The sequence below is a fragment of the Furipterus horrens genome, unplaced genomic scaffold (assembly GCF_987537825.1).
Source record: "Furipterus horrens unplaced genomic scaffold, mFurHor1.1.pri manual_scaffold_2, whole genome shotgun sequence".
In the NCBI taxonomy this organism is placed as follows: domain Eukaryota; kingdom Metazoa; phylum Chordata; class Mammalia; order Chiroptera; family Furipteridae; genus Furipterus; species Furipterus horrens.
In genome coordinates, this window is record NW_028327172.1 from 216,242,165 (window position 1) to 216,256,717 (window position 14,553).

The 14,553-nt window shown below is 65.5% G+C and overlaps 1 protein-coding gene across 1 annotated transcript in view; it reads right to left on the bottom strand.

The window, feature by feature from the left end:
- Window positions 1–2,272: 2,272 nt before the first annotated feature.
- ACOX3 (acyl-CoA oxidase 3, pristanoyl) overlaps window positions 2,273–14,553 on the bottom strand; it is a 31,900-nt gene continuing 19,619 nt past the window's right edge. The window contains exons 14-18 of the mRNA XM_090267129.1: window positions 10,630–10,745; window positions 7,917–8,091; window positions 6,837–6,904; window positions 5,157–5,243; window positions 2,273–2,952 (exon numbers count right to left, since the gene is read on the bottom strand). Coding sequence (XP_090123255.1) covers window positions 2,833–2,952; window positions 5,157–5,243; window positions 6,837–6,904; window positions 7,917–8,091; window positions 10,630–10,745 — 566 coding nt within the window. The 3' untranslated portion in view covers window positions 2,273–2,832. The remainder of the gene's footprint in view (window positions 2,953–5,156; window positions 5,244–6,836; window positions 6,905–7,916; window positions 8,092–10,629; window positions 10,746–14,553) is intronic.

The window sequence follows — 14,553 nt, forward strand, 5'->3', positions numbered from 1 at the left end:
GAAGCTCGAGGAAGAAACAGCAGCCCCCGCCTTCCCCACCCCCGCCCCCACACGGGATTCAGGGCTGCTGGTGCCTCGAAGGTAACGCAGTGCGAGCAGGGGCCGCGTTGGGTCTCGGGGACAGAGACGGCTGGGCCTCCGCAGGGTCCAGTCTGAGGCGGCCGAGGGTGCGGCCGGGCTGGCTGGGCCCAGGCAGGGCCAGGGGCCACAGAGGAGGTCCACAGAGATGGGCACGTGAAGGGCCCCCAGGGCTGGTCTGAGGAGGGAGGGGAGCACAGTGGGGCCGCACCCGTGGGCAGGTGTGATGGACACTGGCTCAGAGGGGTGGGGAGGGAGGGGCTCCCGAGAGAGGAGCGCCGGGTGCCCCGGCAGGACAGGGTTCCAGGGCAAGGGTGACTCCTGGGGGTCTGGCTGGGGTCCCAAGGACCCGCCCGTCCCTGGGGAGGCGGGAGGGGAAGGGGCCAAGGCTTCCCGGCACCCGACCACAGCTACCGGTGGTGGGGAGGGGACACCGGCGGCTGGAACTGGGAGAACTGCCCCCATCCCTGGAATCCCCACGGTCTCTGGACACGTGTTGTCCCCTCAGGCAGGCGTGGGGAGGGGAGCCGGCGAAGGGGCTTTGAGGGACCCCATCGCTTTCTTAAAGCCTCCCCAGAAACCCTGTCCCCAATCATCTGCTCACACCTCACGGCCCAGAGAGGGCAGAGGGTATTTGTTGGCTGGGGTGGCCACGAGGGACCAGGCCACAGTGTCCCCCCTCCCGGTCCTGGGGGCAGGGGCTCCGACACACAGGCATGGGCCAGTGGCTCCTCCTGGGGCCTCCGTGCTCCGCGTGTAGGCGGCTGCCCTCTCCGTGTCCTCGCATGGCTGTCCCTGTGTCTGTCCTAGTCTCTGCTGATAAAGACCCCAGTCAGACTGGCGTGGGGCCCACCCATATGACCTCATTTTACCTCAGTCACCTCTTTAGAGACCAGATCACGCAGCTGCCTTCTGAGGTCCTGGGTGGGAGGACTTCAGCACAGGAGTCTAGAGGGACAGAGTTCAGCCCGCCACACACGGCCGTCCCAGCTGCAAGGGACGCTGGGGCACCAGGTGTCTCAGCGCCCGGCCCCAGCGCAGGGGAGAGGCGGGTAGGCGTGCTAAGATGCGCGTGCTGGGGGCAGGGGAGCCCTGGGCTGGGCGAGCCCCCGCCGGGGTCGGCAGAGCCCCCGCCGTGACTTGGGTTTGTGCTGAGACCCGGCCCGTCCGCGTGGCCGCGGGGCTGGAACTCTGTCTGTTGTTCCCATCTTTCTGAGAGCAGGCGCAGGCCCTCAGGCACAAAACATCCCTAGAAACATGGAGGTTTACTTAAAGCCACGGGAAGCACCCGGCCAGACCCGACTGCGGCAGGCGGATTGCTCCCCAGTTAAGACGAGTGGTGCCGTGGCAGCCACGGGCTGGGCCGGCCGTGAGGGGTGCGGGGCCGCAGGCCGGCCCGGGAGCCCAGCCCACGCTGCCGCTTCCCAGCCGCCGGCCCACGGCCGCCACTTAGCCTTTCGGGGTCAGATTCTCGGGTGTCAAACGGACGGCAGTTCGCTCCCCTCACACGGCTGCCCGCGGGCCCAACGAGATGGAAGGGGCAGTTCCAGCACGAACGACGTGCCCATTAAAAGGGGCCCCTCAGAGGCTCCCTGCAGCTCGGGGGTGAGGCGCATGCCCCCTTTTCTAGGCATGAAGACGGAGCCTCGAGAAGCCAAACCACCCCCAGCCCCCAATTTCTGGACCTGGAAATGGGGTCCTGTCCACACCCCTCCGGTGCTCAGAGGCTCTCTGGGCTACCTGGAAAAATAAGAGCCTGTCCGGATCGGCTGTGCATCCTGGGCAGCCTGGGTCACATCTGCCCGCGAGGCTCCAAGGTGACAGAGGTCGGGAGAGCGCTGGGGCTGCAGATGACTATAGCCCATGCCCTCCTGCGCAGATGCGAGGGCAAGGAGCATAACCCAAGGGCCAAAGGGAAACGCAGACCTGCCGGGAGCGAGAACCCGCCACCTGACCTTGAAAACCTGAGGGAAGGGCAGGCGCTCACCGGCTCCTCAGCCGGCCTCGCTGGTCGGCACGGCATGACCCGGGCAGACCCAGGCTGCGCTCGGGGACGGGCGCACTCGGAGGCCTTGCTGAGCAAACGCACCGCTTGGCTGAGCAGCCCCGGGATCGACCGACTGCGGGAACCACCAATTCAAGTAACACGCACACACCCTGGAGGCCAGGACGTTAAACTGACCCGACATTCAAATTATTATAAATTTTTTTCTTTGGAAACATTCGCTTGATGGAAACTCGCAGTTCCATCCAAGACAGTAATAAACCTGATTTTCTTGTCCTTAAGAATCTGAAACAATGCCACTCAAATGGTCTATGGCGCAAAGGGAGGAAGTCAGAATAGAACTGACCGCGTCACACAGGTAAAGAGCAGACCAGCGGCGGCCGCACGGGGCGGGCAGAGCACGGACAGCCGCCGGTGGCCCGAAGCAGCTGCTGACCAGAAAGCCCCGAGCTCCATCCCGTGCACAAAAACATGTGCAGAGTTCTGGTGACCCGCAGTCGAGGCTCCCGCGGGAAGACGCAGCCGTACAGGTTTTCTGCTCTTACAGGGGTTTGCCGGTCCTAGGAGACGTGGAGGGGCCCAGCCAGGACGGGCCAGGCCCGCTCCGGGCCCCGGCCACCGGCCAGTTAAGTGACGCGCAGAGGTGCATTTGTGACAAGAAATCCAGCAGTCGCCGGGGTCCTCGGAACCAGAATGTGAGGTCCGCGTCTTTGCCGATTCTCCGGGCCGGGTGGAACGTGGCCGGTCGGCTACAGCTTCGCCCGCAAACTCCCCACGGCGGGCTTGTGCACGGAGAACTCCGGCCACCAGGACGGCCGCTCCAGCACGTTGCTCCCCTGCAGGACGGCGGCCCAGAGGTTCTTGTAGAGCTGCAGAGAGTGAACACACATGCCGGTCACAGCGGGGCTCCCCCGGCAGCCGGGCAGCGCCCCCGCAAGCGCGTGTTAAACACGGGACGTTCTCGCCCGTCACTTTCTATGAGAACGTTAAGGTGACTGACATTTAATTTACGTAAATCTTTTTTTCCAGGAGAGAGCAAGCGGGGAAATGCACATATAAACAGCCCACCCGTCCTTCTCTGAGGAGACGCTGCCACCAAGCCATCGGGGGGCCTTGCCAGGTGGCCCCTGGGTGCCCTGAGCCTGCAGGCCTGGCGCACACTGTCCCCCTCTGCCTGCCCAGCCGACAGCTCAGAGGGCAGTCGTGAGGGTCACAGGCGGCTGACAGCTGGGTCCTCATCAGCTCCCAGCACAGCGAGGGCCCGGGTCATGAGCCCGGGGGAGGGGGGAGGTGAGCCCCCTACTGTCCAGGGGACAGGACAGGGGCCTGTTTAGTACCTGGCTGGTGTGGGCCCATCTCAGTTTAAGAAGCCAGTGTCCCTGCACCTGCAAAACGCACTCAGCGGTTTGGGCTCCGACACGCTGCCCTTCTCGGCCCCCAGAGACCCAGAGTCAGGCTTTTTCTCCAGGGTCTGGAACCTGAGGTTAGTTTTCCATGGTGAGCACATGTCTCATCTGGTGCTTTAGTGCTGGTCTCAAATCACCACCCACAGCCCCTGATTCAAACGTCAGTCCTTAGAGCTGGGAGAACAGGACACGGTATGAACTGCGCTGAGGGTGCGGCCCCACCATGGGGACGGCCCTCTGTCACCCACTGGCCCCTACTTGGTGGCCACAGGCCCCCTGCCTCCAGGACAGACACTCCCGTGTGCTCAGAGGTCCTCAGAAAACACCACTCCCAGGCCCCCGGACAGGCCACTGCTGCCTCTTCCTCAGATGCCCACCAACCTGGGGCCTGCTAAGCCCCCCTAACTCCCACTCCACTGCGGACTTATCACAGCCTCCTCTGTGGCCCCAGCCACACCAGGGGACCAAGGGTCACTCTTGGGCCTCCTCTCTGGACAGATGTCCACCCACACCCTGGCCCTGCCACTTCTTGGCAGGGCTGGTCTTGGGCTTCCCCCCAGCACACAGCATGAAACATGGGGAACCTTCTGTCCTTCCCACCTGGCAGCCACACCCAGATCTCAACTCTGAGTGTAGCCTGGAGAAGGCTGCCCCTCCCCGGATAAGGCTGTTACAATCGTGTAAAGTGATTGGATAAAGTATGGATCTCAGGGTCCCCTGAGGACAGGTAGAGGGCTCCTGTCCCCTCCCCATCACTGTCTCAGCAGACAGGACGTGGCCTCGGGGGTCGGGGTGGAGGCAGGACTCAATCCTGTTCCACTGCTGATGGCTGTGAGACTGCAGGCATGTCTCTGTGGTGACACAGGGACACCACATGTAGGCAGTGACAAGCTAGGAGGCACTGAGCAGACCCATGAGCATCACCCAGCACTGGCACCTCTGGGGGCAGAGAAAGTCAGTAGGGATATGTAGGCTCAGCAACGAGCTCTTTGGGGGTCACAGAGCAGGACAGAGCGGGGGCAGGAGCCTGGGGCATGTCACCGGAGAAGAGCGCCCTGAGAGGCAGCATCTGTCTGGAACCAAGTGAACTGAAGTGCTGGGGGCAGCGGGGGCAGCAGGTGCAAAGGCCCTGGGGTGAGGCCGGAGGCAGGAGGAGCGCTGCACAGTGACCTTGGAGAGCCAGCGTGCAGACTGGGCCATTTCAGTTCAGGGGACGCTGGTGGAGGGCTCAGTGAGAGAAGTGGCCTGATGACACCTGCTTTTTAAGAAGTCATTCTGGGGGATGGGCAAGAGCAGGGACCAAGGAGCCAAATGGGGCCACCAGGGCGTGCAGGTTCAAGGGCTGAGTGGCCCAGCGGACAGAGGGGCAGCGGAAAGACCGGCTGAAAGGGGCTGTGGGTGAGTGTGCAGGCGGCGGTGCCCCGGGGCCCGGCGCCATGTGTCACACCCCGGGAGGCCCGTGTCACCTACCCCACCCCACCCCGGCTTCTCAGAGGAAGGCTCAGGGGGATGAGACCACTCCAGCGTCCCCTGCCGCTTCCTCTACTGCTGCTGAGTGGGACGACTTCCGGCAGGTCATCCCTCTGGCTACCTGATCAGCCCCCCAAGTGGCCCCTTGAACCCGCAGCAGCCCAACAGCCCAGGGGGCAACGGGGCGGGGCCTTTACCTCGCCGTCAGCTCTGCCGATCGGGGAGTCCAGGATGAAGTCAGGGGGGGCAAGCACGTCCACCAGGGCCACTGCGTCATCTTTCAGCTGTCGGAAAACAAAGTCCACGCACTTAGCAACACCCGCATCTCCACGGCAACCAGGGAGGAACAGGGCCCTGGAGCTCGCTGCGCGGCCCACTTGCGCCGGAAACCCTGGCCCGCGGCTCTGGGCCCGGCTCCTGGCGTCCCAGCTGCCTCTGCGTAGCTGCACCATGTTGCCACCCAGACTCCCAACACTCTGAGTTTGTCAACACGGCAGGGCTGCTCGTAAGAGGGGTGTCACCGGCCCGGGCCTGAGCCTGGCCTGGGAGGGCAGCGGCCGTTCCGGGCAGGACAGCGGGCCCAGAGTGTCGCGGGACGGCGTTTCTGAGCACCTGGAAAAGCCCTCATGCGGCGCTCTCAGGCTCACAGCGGTTTTATGACCCTCCCGGTCTGCTGTACAAATTAATCTTCGGTATGGAATTTATGAAGACTCCCAAGAATTTTCTCGAAATGCAAAAACAGAGCTTTTTTCTCACAACACTTGTGAAATACCACAGCCCTGCTGAGCAGAGCACTGGGACGGGGCAGCCGGAACAGTGCCGACTGGAAGCAAGCGGTCAGCACAGAGCCGCAAAACGCACGACAGACAGGACAGCGCATCCACGGCTCACACGCGGCCCCCCCGCCCCCCCTCCCCGCCAATGCTCACTTGCCCCACAGCCCACACACCCCCTGGTGGCGCGGAGGGAGGCGGCGTGGGCTGTGCTGTTATCCCTGCGACCACAGGCTGGCCTCGGTCCGCCATGGAGGGCGTGGCGTGCCGGGGCGCCAGGGGGACGGTTGCTGTGACCACGGAGGCAGCCCCCCAGCGCGAGCCGCCGCGGAAGGTGCCGCGCTCCGCCGTGGGAGAGGCAAGCCCCGCGGCTGGAGCTGCCCCTCCCCAAGAGCAGGGAGCTGGCGCGGGTGCCCATGGGATGGACAGGACGGGCTCACAGCAGCCCCAGGGTCCCCGAGCGCACGAACCCCAAGAGCACTGATGGGGGAACTGAGCTGCACGGCTCTGTCCCGGGGGCGTCTGAGGGCCTGCTCCCGCCTCCCACCCCACGGGTGCAGCAGGGCCTCAGCCCAGCGGGCCACGCGGTGGCCACGGCACCGTCACGGGCTTACTTTAAGTTCATTAAAATGGAAGAAAACCCAGCCCCTCAGCCTCCTGCCAACACCCCGTGAGCAGTGACGGGCGGCCCAGGTGGCCCCAGAACACGCCTGTCCCTGCGCACGTTCTACCGGACAGAGCGTCACTAGGACGCTGTGGGGATCGGGGCTACTTGAGTTTTCTGGGACAAAAGTGAAAAAAAGAAGAAAGAAGTGAAAAACCGTGACACGAACTTACACGGAGGCTGAGCGACGGGAAGCGCTTGGGGGAGGGGCCGGTGAGCTGGGAACGCGGCGTTGGAGCTGACCGCGCACAGGTTCTGCGAGGCCCCCACCGTTACTCTTTCCCTGAGATCTCTGGCACCCGGGGTCTGTGCCCTTTCCTGCTTGGCTAACGGCTGCGCGCACACGAGAGGGCGGGGGGCAGGGGGGAGGGCGTGTCCCCATGCCGCAGCTACAGGCAACGGGGAGGTCACGGAGGCGCTCAAGGGCGGCCCCAGCTCACCTGCGCGCACAGCTCCAGGACGGCATCCTCTATCAGCTTCCCGGCTCGCTCTCCAGAACAGTAGCCTCCTGTAAGCACAGTGCCGGTCACCCCGGGGTCTGTGACCCCAAGTCCAAGCCCTGCCACGCGTAGCAATCATCCCGAAGCAGCTCTTCCAATCAGCAGCCCAAGCCCCGCTGAGCCGCGACCCCTGGGCAGGAACGCACAGCCTCACTGAGCGCACAAGAGGAGGTCACGGCCAGGACCCGGGACCTTGGCAGCAAAGGGCCACAGGAGGCAGGCAGGGCCCGGCCCAGCCAGGAGGCTGATGGTCTGCGTGGCGCCCAGGGCAGAGGGGCCCAGGCACGGCTGGCGGACTGGGTTCCTCCCGCAAAACAGAGGGGCGTGAATGGTGTCAGGAACCCGGGGTGGGCATGAGGGGACTGTGGGGCTGGGGGTCTGAGGGGCCTCGGGAGCAGCCAGGGGACTGGATGTGTGACCCTCTTCGCCCCCCACCTCTCGCTGGGCTCGGCTCCGGCATCCAACAGGCACGAGGAAGCGGCCCCGTACACCTGGGACGTGTTTGCTGCCGGGGCCGCTTTTGCTCGACTTTTGCTGTAAGAAGACTGTGTGGCCACTGGCCGTTCCCTGCGCACCCTCGCCGCTTCTGCGGGCAACAGTGGCCCCGAGGGGCACAGCAGGGGCTCTTGGTGAGGGGGAAGGGTGTGCACGCAGGACGTGACCGGGTGCACAGGGTACCCGTGGCACTAACATGCCAGCGTCAGTCAGGAAAAGCGCCTAAAACAGCTCCGTAGGGGAGGAAGCCAGAAGTAGGCTGAGGAACGCTGGCCGGCCCTGTTCCCACCAGCTCCCCAGGCATCACCTCCTCCAGGAAGCCCCCCTCAGTCCCCAAGCATTCCTAGGGGTGCCTACCCAGCCGCCCGGCCCTCCTGACGCCGCTCCACTCCCCTGTGTTCTCATTACGCACCCGGGCTCCCTGTCCCCCACAGGCTCCCTTGGCACCGACGTCACACACCACCAGGGACAGCAGTCTCCCGGGCTGGGTAGCGGGCAGCAGGTGCCCGTGGCAGGGGGCCTCACCTCGGTAGAGCAGAGCCATGTGCTGGCTCAGGGACCACAGGCCGTAGAGGGCGCTGAGCCGCCGGAGCGGGGCCCGCAGCGGGGGCGGCACGCTGGGCCGGTGCGTGTACTCGTGAAACCTGCGCACCACGGTGAGCTCCAGGAACGCCAGGGCCAGGGGCCGGCAGCAGTAAGCCTGGGAACACACAGCAGGGCCCCCGCCCACCGGTGAGCGGTGAGCGGCGCCGGGGACCCATGCACACAGCAGGCCCTCGGAGCTGGTGTTTGGAGCGAGCGCCCTGCCCACATCTCCAGGCCGGGGCAGCCCCACCCCAGCCGGCCCCCGCCCTCCGTGAGTCTCCACGCCAGAGCCCCCGACTCCTGACCGCCCACCCCCAAAGGCTTCCAGCCTCAGGAACCGATGTGATGGGCCGACCGGGATCCAGTATCACTCGCAGCTGCACCCCGACTGCTGAGGAGCTTCTAACAAGGTAGGGACACTGGAGGCAATACCTTCCCAACCATCCAAGTTCAGAGGTCACCCGTGCCATGCGGGGGGCAGAGCTGGGCCTGGGGTCAGCAGGCCCAGGGCTGGGGGCGGGGCCGGCCAGGGCGCAGGTGGGCGGGGGACCTGGGGCACTTCTCTCGCCCTGGATCTTCTCATCCACTCAAGACGACAGTGGACACATATGAGAACGTCCTCGTCTGTCTCCTGAGGCGCAGATGTGTCTGCAGGGCGTCCCCAGGACTCGGGACGGGCAGGCGCCAGCAGGAGTGGTAAGGCTGGAATTCAAGGCGGGGACACCTTGCTGCCCCCTTTGATAGTCCTCACTTTGAACACAGGACAGTGCCAGCCAGCCCCCGAATGGGACAGACACGCTTTTTTTTTAAGAACCACGAGGTGCGTCTGGCTGGCCTCCGTCAGCAGCGAGTGGCCGCTGTTACTGGCAGGAGCGAGCAGGTAAGGGAAGGTGAGTAAATGTCCCCACTGGGTCCAAGAGGCAGCACGTTTTGTATCTACCGCCCAGCAAGTCACCCGACAACAGCAGTTGCCGCCGGCCATCCACGGCGACAGAGTGGCCGCTGTTGCTGAGACACGGTCGGTCAGCCTGCACGTCCCTGGCCCCGGTTCATGGTCAGACCCCGCGCTGCCCCTCGGGCCGGGCAGGAACCGTGTCCCCGCTGGGGCCACTCGGTCAGCTCCATGGCCATGTGCCGGGCATCTGCGGCTGGCTCTGACTTTGTTTACAGCAGCGTTAGCGGTGCAGAAACGGTGAGCGTCTGCAGTCAGAGCTGGCAGTTTTCTGATCTCGTACAGCTTCCGAGTCTCCCGTCTTCCTCCCGCAGGCTCACTCCACACCAAGGTCACACAAACGTCGTCTGCGGCGCCCCTCCTGGGGGCCACTGCCGCTCAGGTGACCGACGGGGAGGGGCAGCGTCTCAGGACCTTGACCACCCAGTCCAGGGCTCTGAGCACCCGCGGCCGTCGGAAGGGACCACGTGTGTGCTCTTAACATGCTCCGCGACCAGTTCAGGCATGGGGCTGTCGCTTCCCCTTCCGGGCCTCACGGCCGCTCTCCTGTCCGCAGCCCTGGCCACTCCGGGGGCGGCACCTCACCTCGCGTGCTGGCCAGCTTCATGGCTCTCCCACGGGCCCCTCTGCCCTCTGCCACGCGACTCACTGAAACATGATGTCCCCAACGAGATCTCAAGGGGAGCTGCTCTCACACGGCGGGGCCACCCCTTGGGTTCCGTCCTCGGCATGAGCGGGCCAGGTGCCGCATGGCCAGCTGGCGCGGGGTGAGGCACAGCGGGGACAGGTTGACACAGCTTCCCGGGCAGCCCTCTGGGATAAGAATGTGGGGGTGCCCTTGGGCCCTCCCTCTCTGTGGCGTCTGGGTTTGGAACTCAGGGGTCTTCATTTCCATTTCAAGAACGACAATCCGACACGCAGGGAAAGGAGTGACGTGGGACAAGCTCATCCATGGCCACTGGGGTCCGAGTGACAGAGCCCGTGGTGCTCCCGGCCCGTCTCTCGCCTCCTTCGGTGGCCGTGGCGCCGACCTGGAGCGTCACTGGGCCTGGCCGTCACGGAACTCACTCCTTTCGGCCACAAGTTCAATTCTGGTTTAGTCACCCCGAGCCCGGCCTTTCCAGTCAGGACCCCATTCTGACTCCCCATCTGCCTCCCTCGCCCAAAAAGCAGGTCCCCAGGGACGCCACTGGCTCCGCGTCTGCCCGAGGGTGAGGCTGCCCCTCACAGCACAGGAGGCGGCGGCAGCGGAGACAGAGCCCCGCTAAGTGACTCCAAGGAGAGGGGGCACCAATGTTTTGTCCCGAACGGCCATCACTGCAGACACGTGGCAACGCGCGGGCCACTGCAGACCAAACCCTGGCATCGCGGGCGAGGTAGGCGGGGATCCAGGCCGGTGTCCCAACCTGTGTGTCTAAGGTCGCTGCAGCCAGAGCCAACTCCCCAGGAACCCCGCTCAGGCTGACGGCCGGGTCCTGCCAGGCTCTTTCACTGCGATGCCCACAGTCTCTTCTACACCCGGCAAGGTGGTGGGGGGCGAGGGGGGGGTGCCTCTGTCCCCACAGCAAACCAAGGTGCAGAGGTCAGGCAATGGCCCGAGGTCACAGGGGCTGCAGGGCTGGGGCCACGTCCGTCAGGACCCGGCAGCACAGGAATTCGGGGTGAATGATAAATAAAGCAATTTTAAAAATAAACACATACCTGGGAGTTGTTTCTTGCTTCAAAGTCACTGCTTCCTGATTTCTTCTCTTGATTTAGTTTTTGGTGACTCTCTCGGAGCAGGTAACAGACCAGCCACTCGTACGCCGCCAGGGGCACTTCAGACAGGAGACGGGAGAAGGTGTGACCATGGAGCACCTGACAGGGACCGGTGCCGAGTCCCTGAGGCTGTACCACTCGGGACAGACGGCACTGCGAGCGCCTTGCGTGCGTTGACGGGTGTGTGAGGTGGGTCTGGTTTACAGATGGGGAAACTGAGGCCCAGGGAGGGGCCTGCGCCGGGGCCCCCACCACGTGGTGGCTGGGCTGACACAGGCACGGCTGAGGGTGTTCCCTAGTCTGCGGGGAAGCCGCCCCCGGTTCCGCACTCTTGTTGCTACCGCAGAGGCCGCAGGGTCAGGACGCCCCATTCTGCGTGACCACCCCTCCCTCTTAGGACGGCTGCGCTCTGGCTGGCGTTCACAGGCTTAGGGTGGCTGAAAAGGGGCGGCCCCCTCACTGTTACCAGGGACCAGCAGGGACGTTGGGACAGCTTCCCGGCAGGGGGTGGGCAACGGTGAGAGGAAGGAGCGCCCACCCCGTCTGCATGGCAGCCCCGCCCTGGACCAGTGTCAGGAGCACAGCCCAAGGCCTCACCCCACACACGTCCCCCAACGAGCCCTCGGGGTTGAGGGCAGAGAGGATGCACCACGACGGGTGTAGACGGGCAGGGCGTGGGCTGGGGGAGACCCGGGGGAGACCCTGGAGGGCACACGGCCGCCTCGCCCTGCCCCGGGCTCCATGCCCAGCCCTGCGGGTCCTGCTCCCGTCCCGGCTCAGCCAGGGCAGACCCTCCACACGGCGCTGCCTACAGACCAGGCGCGTCCCAGACCCCGGGACCCTCGGAACCACTGCCCACCCATCCTGCTACCCCCCACTTCCGATGAGGACCCGGCCCAGGGAGGCCCCCAGACATTGAAGAGCAAGTGGGGGGAGAGGGGGCGGTGTCTGACTGGCCAGGTGGCCCTGAGTCTTTGCAGTTAAGTTGAGGGTCTTGAGACGAGGCCCCCTGAACTGGGGCGGGCCCTGGGCCCAGGGAGAGTGCCCCTCACAAGGGACGGGAGAGGAGACGCAGCACAGGGCGGCAGCCGGGGCAGCGGAGGCAGAGACTGGACAGACGCTGCCGGAGCCCAGGGCTGCCAGGAGCCTCCAGAAGGCAGGTGACGAGAAAGGACCTGCTCTGCGCCCAGAGGGGGCACAGCCCTGCCCACACCTTGGTTCTGGACTCGTTTCCAGCCCCGGCTGGTGGTGCTCGGTCCCGGCCACCCAGGGCGGGACACGCCAGGGGCCCAGGCGCTGCCCTGTGGGACGTCCCTGAGAGGCTGACGCTGGGAGCCCTGCTGACACCACAGCGCCCGCGGGACGTGCTCCGTCCTGGGGGCCCGGAGGCTCTGCTGCTTCCTGAGCTGTCCCAGCAGCTCGGACTGTCCCCAACGACACTCACTTTCCACGACTTAAGTACCAGCAACGAAGCCGAGACCTCGCCACCACCGAGGCCGGAAACCGCGGTGCCGATGCCCAGCAGGCCTGAGGGGGTGACCCACCGACCGGCCGTCACCCCGAGACCCTGCAGGCCCCGCCACGGACACCGCAGGCGCACCCTCTGTGCTCTGTGCTGTGAGTGTCAGGCGAGCGGGACACACAGGCTGCCGGGACGCTGTTTGTAGCCTCCTCTCTGAGCCGTTAGTTTTCAGAAGGAAACACAACAGGCCACGCCGCGTCCACGCGTCCATGTGGCAGGGAGGGACCCAGCGAGCACACAGCGGCATGGGCGTCCCGGGCCCTCTGTGGGAGCGAGAAGCCGCCGCTGGCCAGACCCGGGTGGGGAGCTGCCCCAGCCCAGAGCACGGCTCCTGCCCTTCCTGGTGCTGGTCACAAAGGGCCTCCTCAGGGCTCCCCCGGGCCCCTCTGAACCTCTCGGTGGCTCCTCCCTACGCTGGTGCCGCCTACACGGGTCTCCTTCCTCCGCGCACACCCCCGACCCGCCCACTCCCACCGGGCGCGCGGCTCCCGCCTGCTCCCCCACCTCCTGCACCGCCTCTGCCTGGGCTTCCGCCCCAGCTGCCCTCCCGAGGCAGCCTGGCTCTGGGCACACCTTCTAAAGCGGGGCCCTGACTTGGGGGCGCCCTGACTGCGGCCCGGACACCTGGCCCCCGCTCCATGGTGGGTGGACACACCGGTCCGGTGCCGCCTGCTGCCCACTCGCGCCCACACGCCCTGCGTGACCCGGTGCCACCCAAACGCGCTCCCCTCACCCTCTGAGACCAGCTCATGAGCCGGCTTCCTGGGGACGGCGACGTGCACCGCAGAGCTCACGCCGCACTCATGCCCCCGGGAGCGCTCCAGACAGTGGCCCCACCACACGGCGGCCCCCCAGGGAGAGCGCGGCGGGGCCAGGCCCCCACCAGGAGCAGCACGGGGCAGACCCCGTTCCCTTCCCGCCCATGACAGGGACACTGAGGCTCGGAGGCCACGCCACGCTGCAGGCAGCGCCGCTCCCAGCCCTACACTCACAAACACGTGGAGCCGCGTTATTTACTGTTCTTACGAATGCACCACTGCAGAGGCAGTGGGCCTCACGTCACTCCGTCACGGTGCAGGCCCTCACGTCACAGGGCCGTTCATAAAGCCATCCTCTGTGCACACGCGTGTGCGTAAATCAGGACGGAGCCGAGCCTGCCCCTCCCCCTCCAAATAACGGTTTCATTGCCTGAAGGGAAAACCTCCTGCCCCACCAAGCAGGCTTCGCTCAACGCTGGGAAGGCCCCGTGGCTCCGGCCCTACCGAGCTCGAGGGTCGTAAATCTTTTACACGATTTTCACCAAAGGCCCCGCTAAGCCCAGGGACGTGGGGCTGGATGACTGAATGCCCTGGAGATGGGGGGCGGGGGGGAGGCGGGGCTGGCCTCGGCCGCGCTCCCAGGAGAAGGTGCCAAGCCACTTCCGCCAAGTCAGCTTCAGTCGCAATTTTTCCCTCCAGAAAATGTTTTCACTCCGTTGGATCTTGCAAACATCAGGCCTCTCAGAGGAAAAACAGATGCCACCGCCCTGTGCTGCTGCGGACGCTGGTCTGCAGAGATGGCCTCTGCGCCCGGCAGCGGCGGGGACAGCGGGGGACATGAGGGCACAGCAGACGCACCAGCAGGCTGGTGGCCCTGGTCCACTGTCCATTTCACAACAGGGGTGGGGGGGTGGGGGGCGGGCCTCCCTGGAAGAGAACGTTCTGGTCGGGTTGACGTTACTCAACGGTTAGGTCATTCTCCGGGGCTTTCTGTGGTGGCGGGTGGCTGGGGAGGCCTGGAACCCTCAGAAACTGACCTTCCCAAGAGGCCCCGCGCTTGAAGGCAGGCAAGGCCCCGTCAGGTTAGGGGACATCAGAAAAGCTGTGACAAAGGCTGGTGCCCGTGAGGAACATGGCGATGGCTGGCTGAAGCTTCCCAGAGGACAGCGGGGACGCGGACAGCCACCTCGTTCTCCGCCTCTGTTTCCTCCCCAGGAGAGCCCACAACTGCTGACGCTACAACGTCACACCACTCTGTCCTTCGTGTAAAGGAGGGTGGCAGCTCCCTCTCCCAGAGGTCCCGGCAGCCCCGGGGGACACTCACACTGGGGCCTCCTGACGGCAGGGCAGGGCCCTCTCCCACACGTGCACTCAGCTGTAGGCCGTGACTGACCACGTGGTGACAAGTGCTGCCACATGTCGGCTCCCTCATCCTCACAGAAGCCCAGCGTTAGGAACATGAGGGCCCTGGGCTGCAGGCAAGGGAGCCGAGGCGGGGAGGGCAGGGGGCTCTCCCTGGCTCCCAAGGCTGGGGGCGGCCTGAGGGCGCCCGACGCCCCCTCGTGGCGGCAGGGCTGCTTGCCCGGC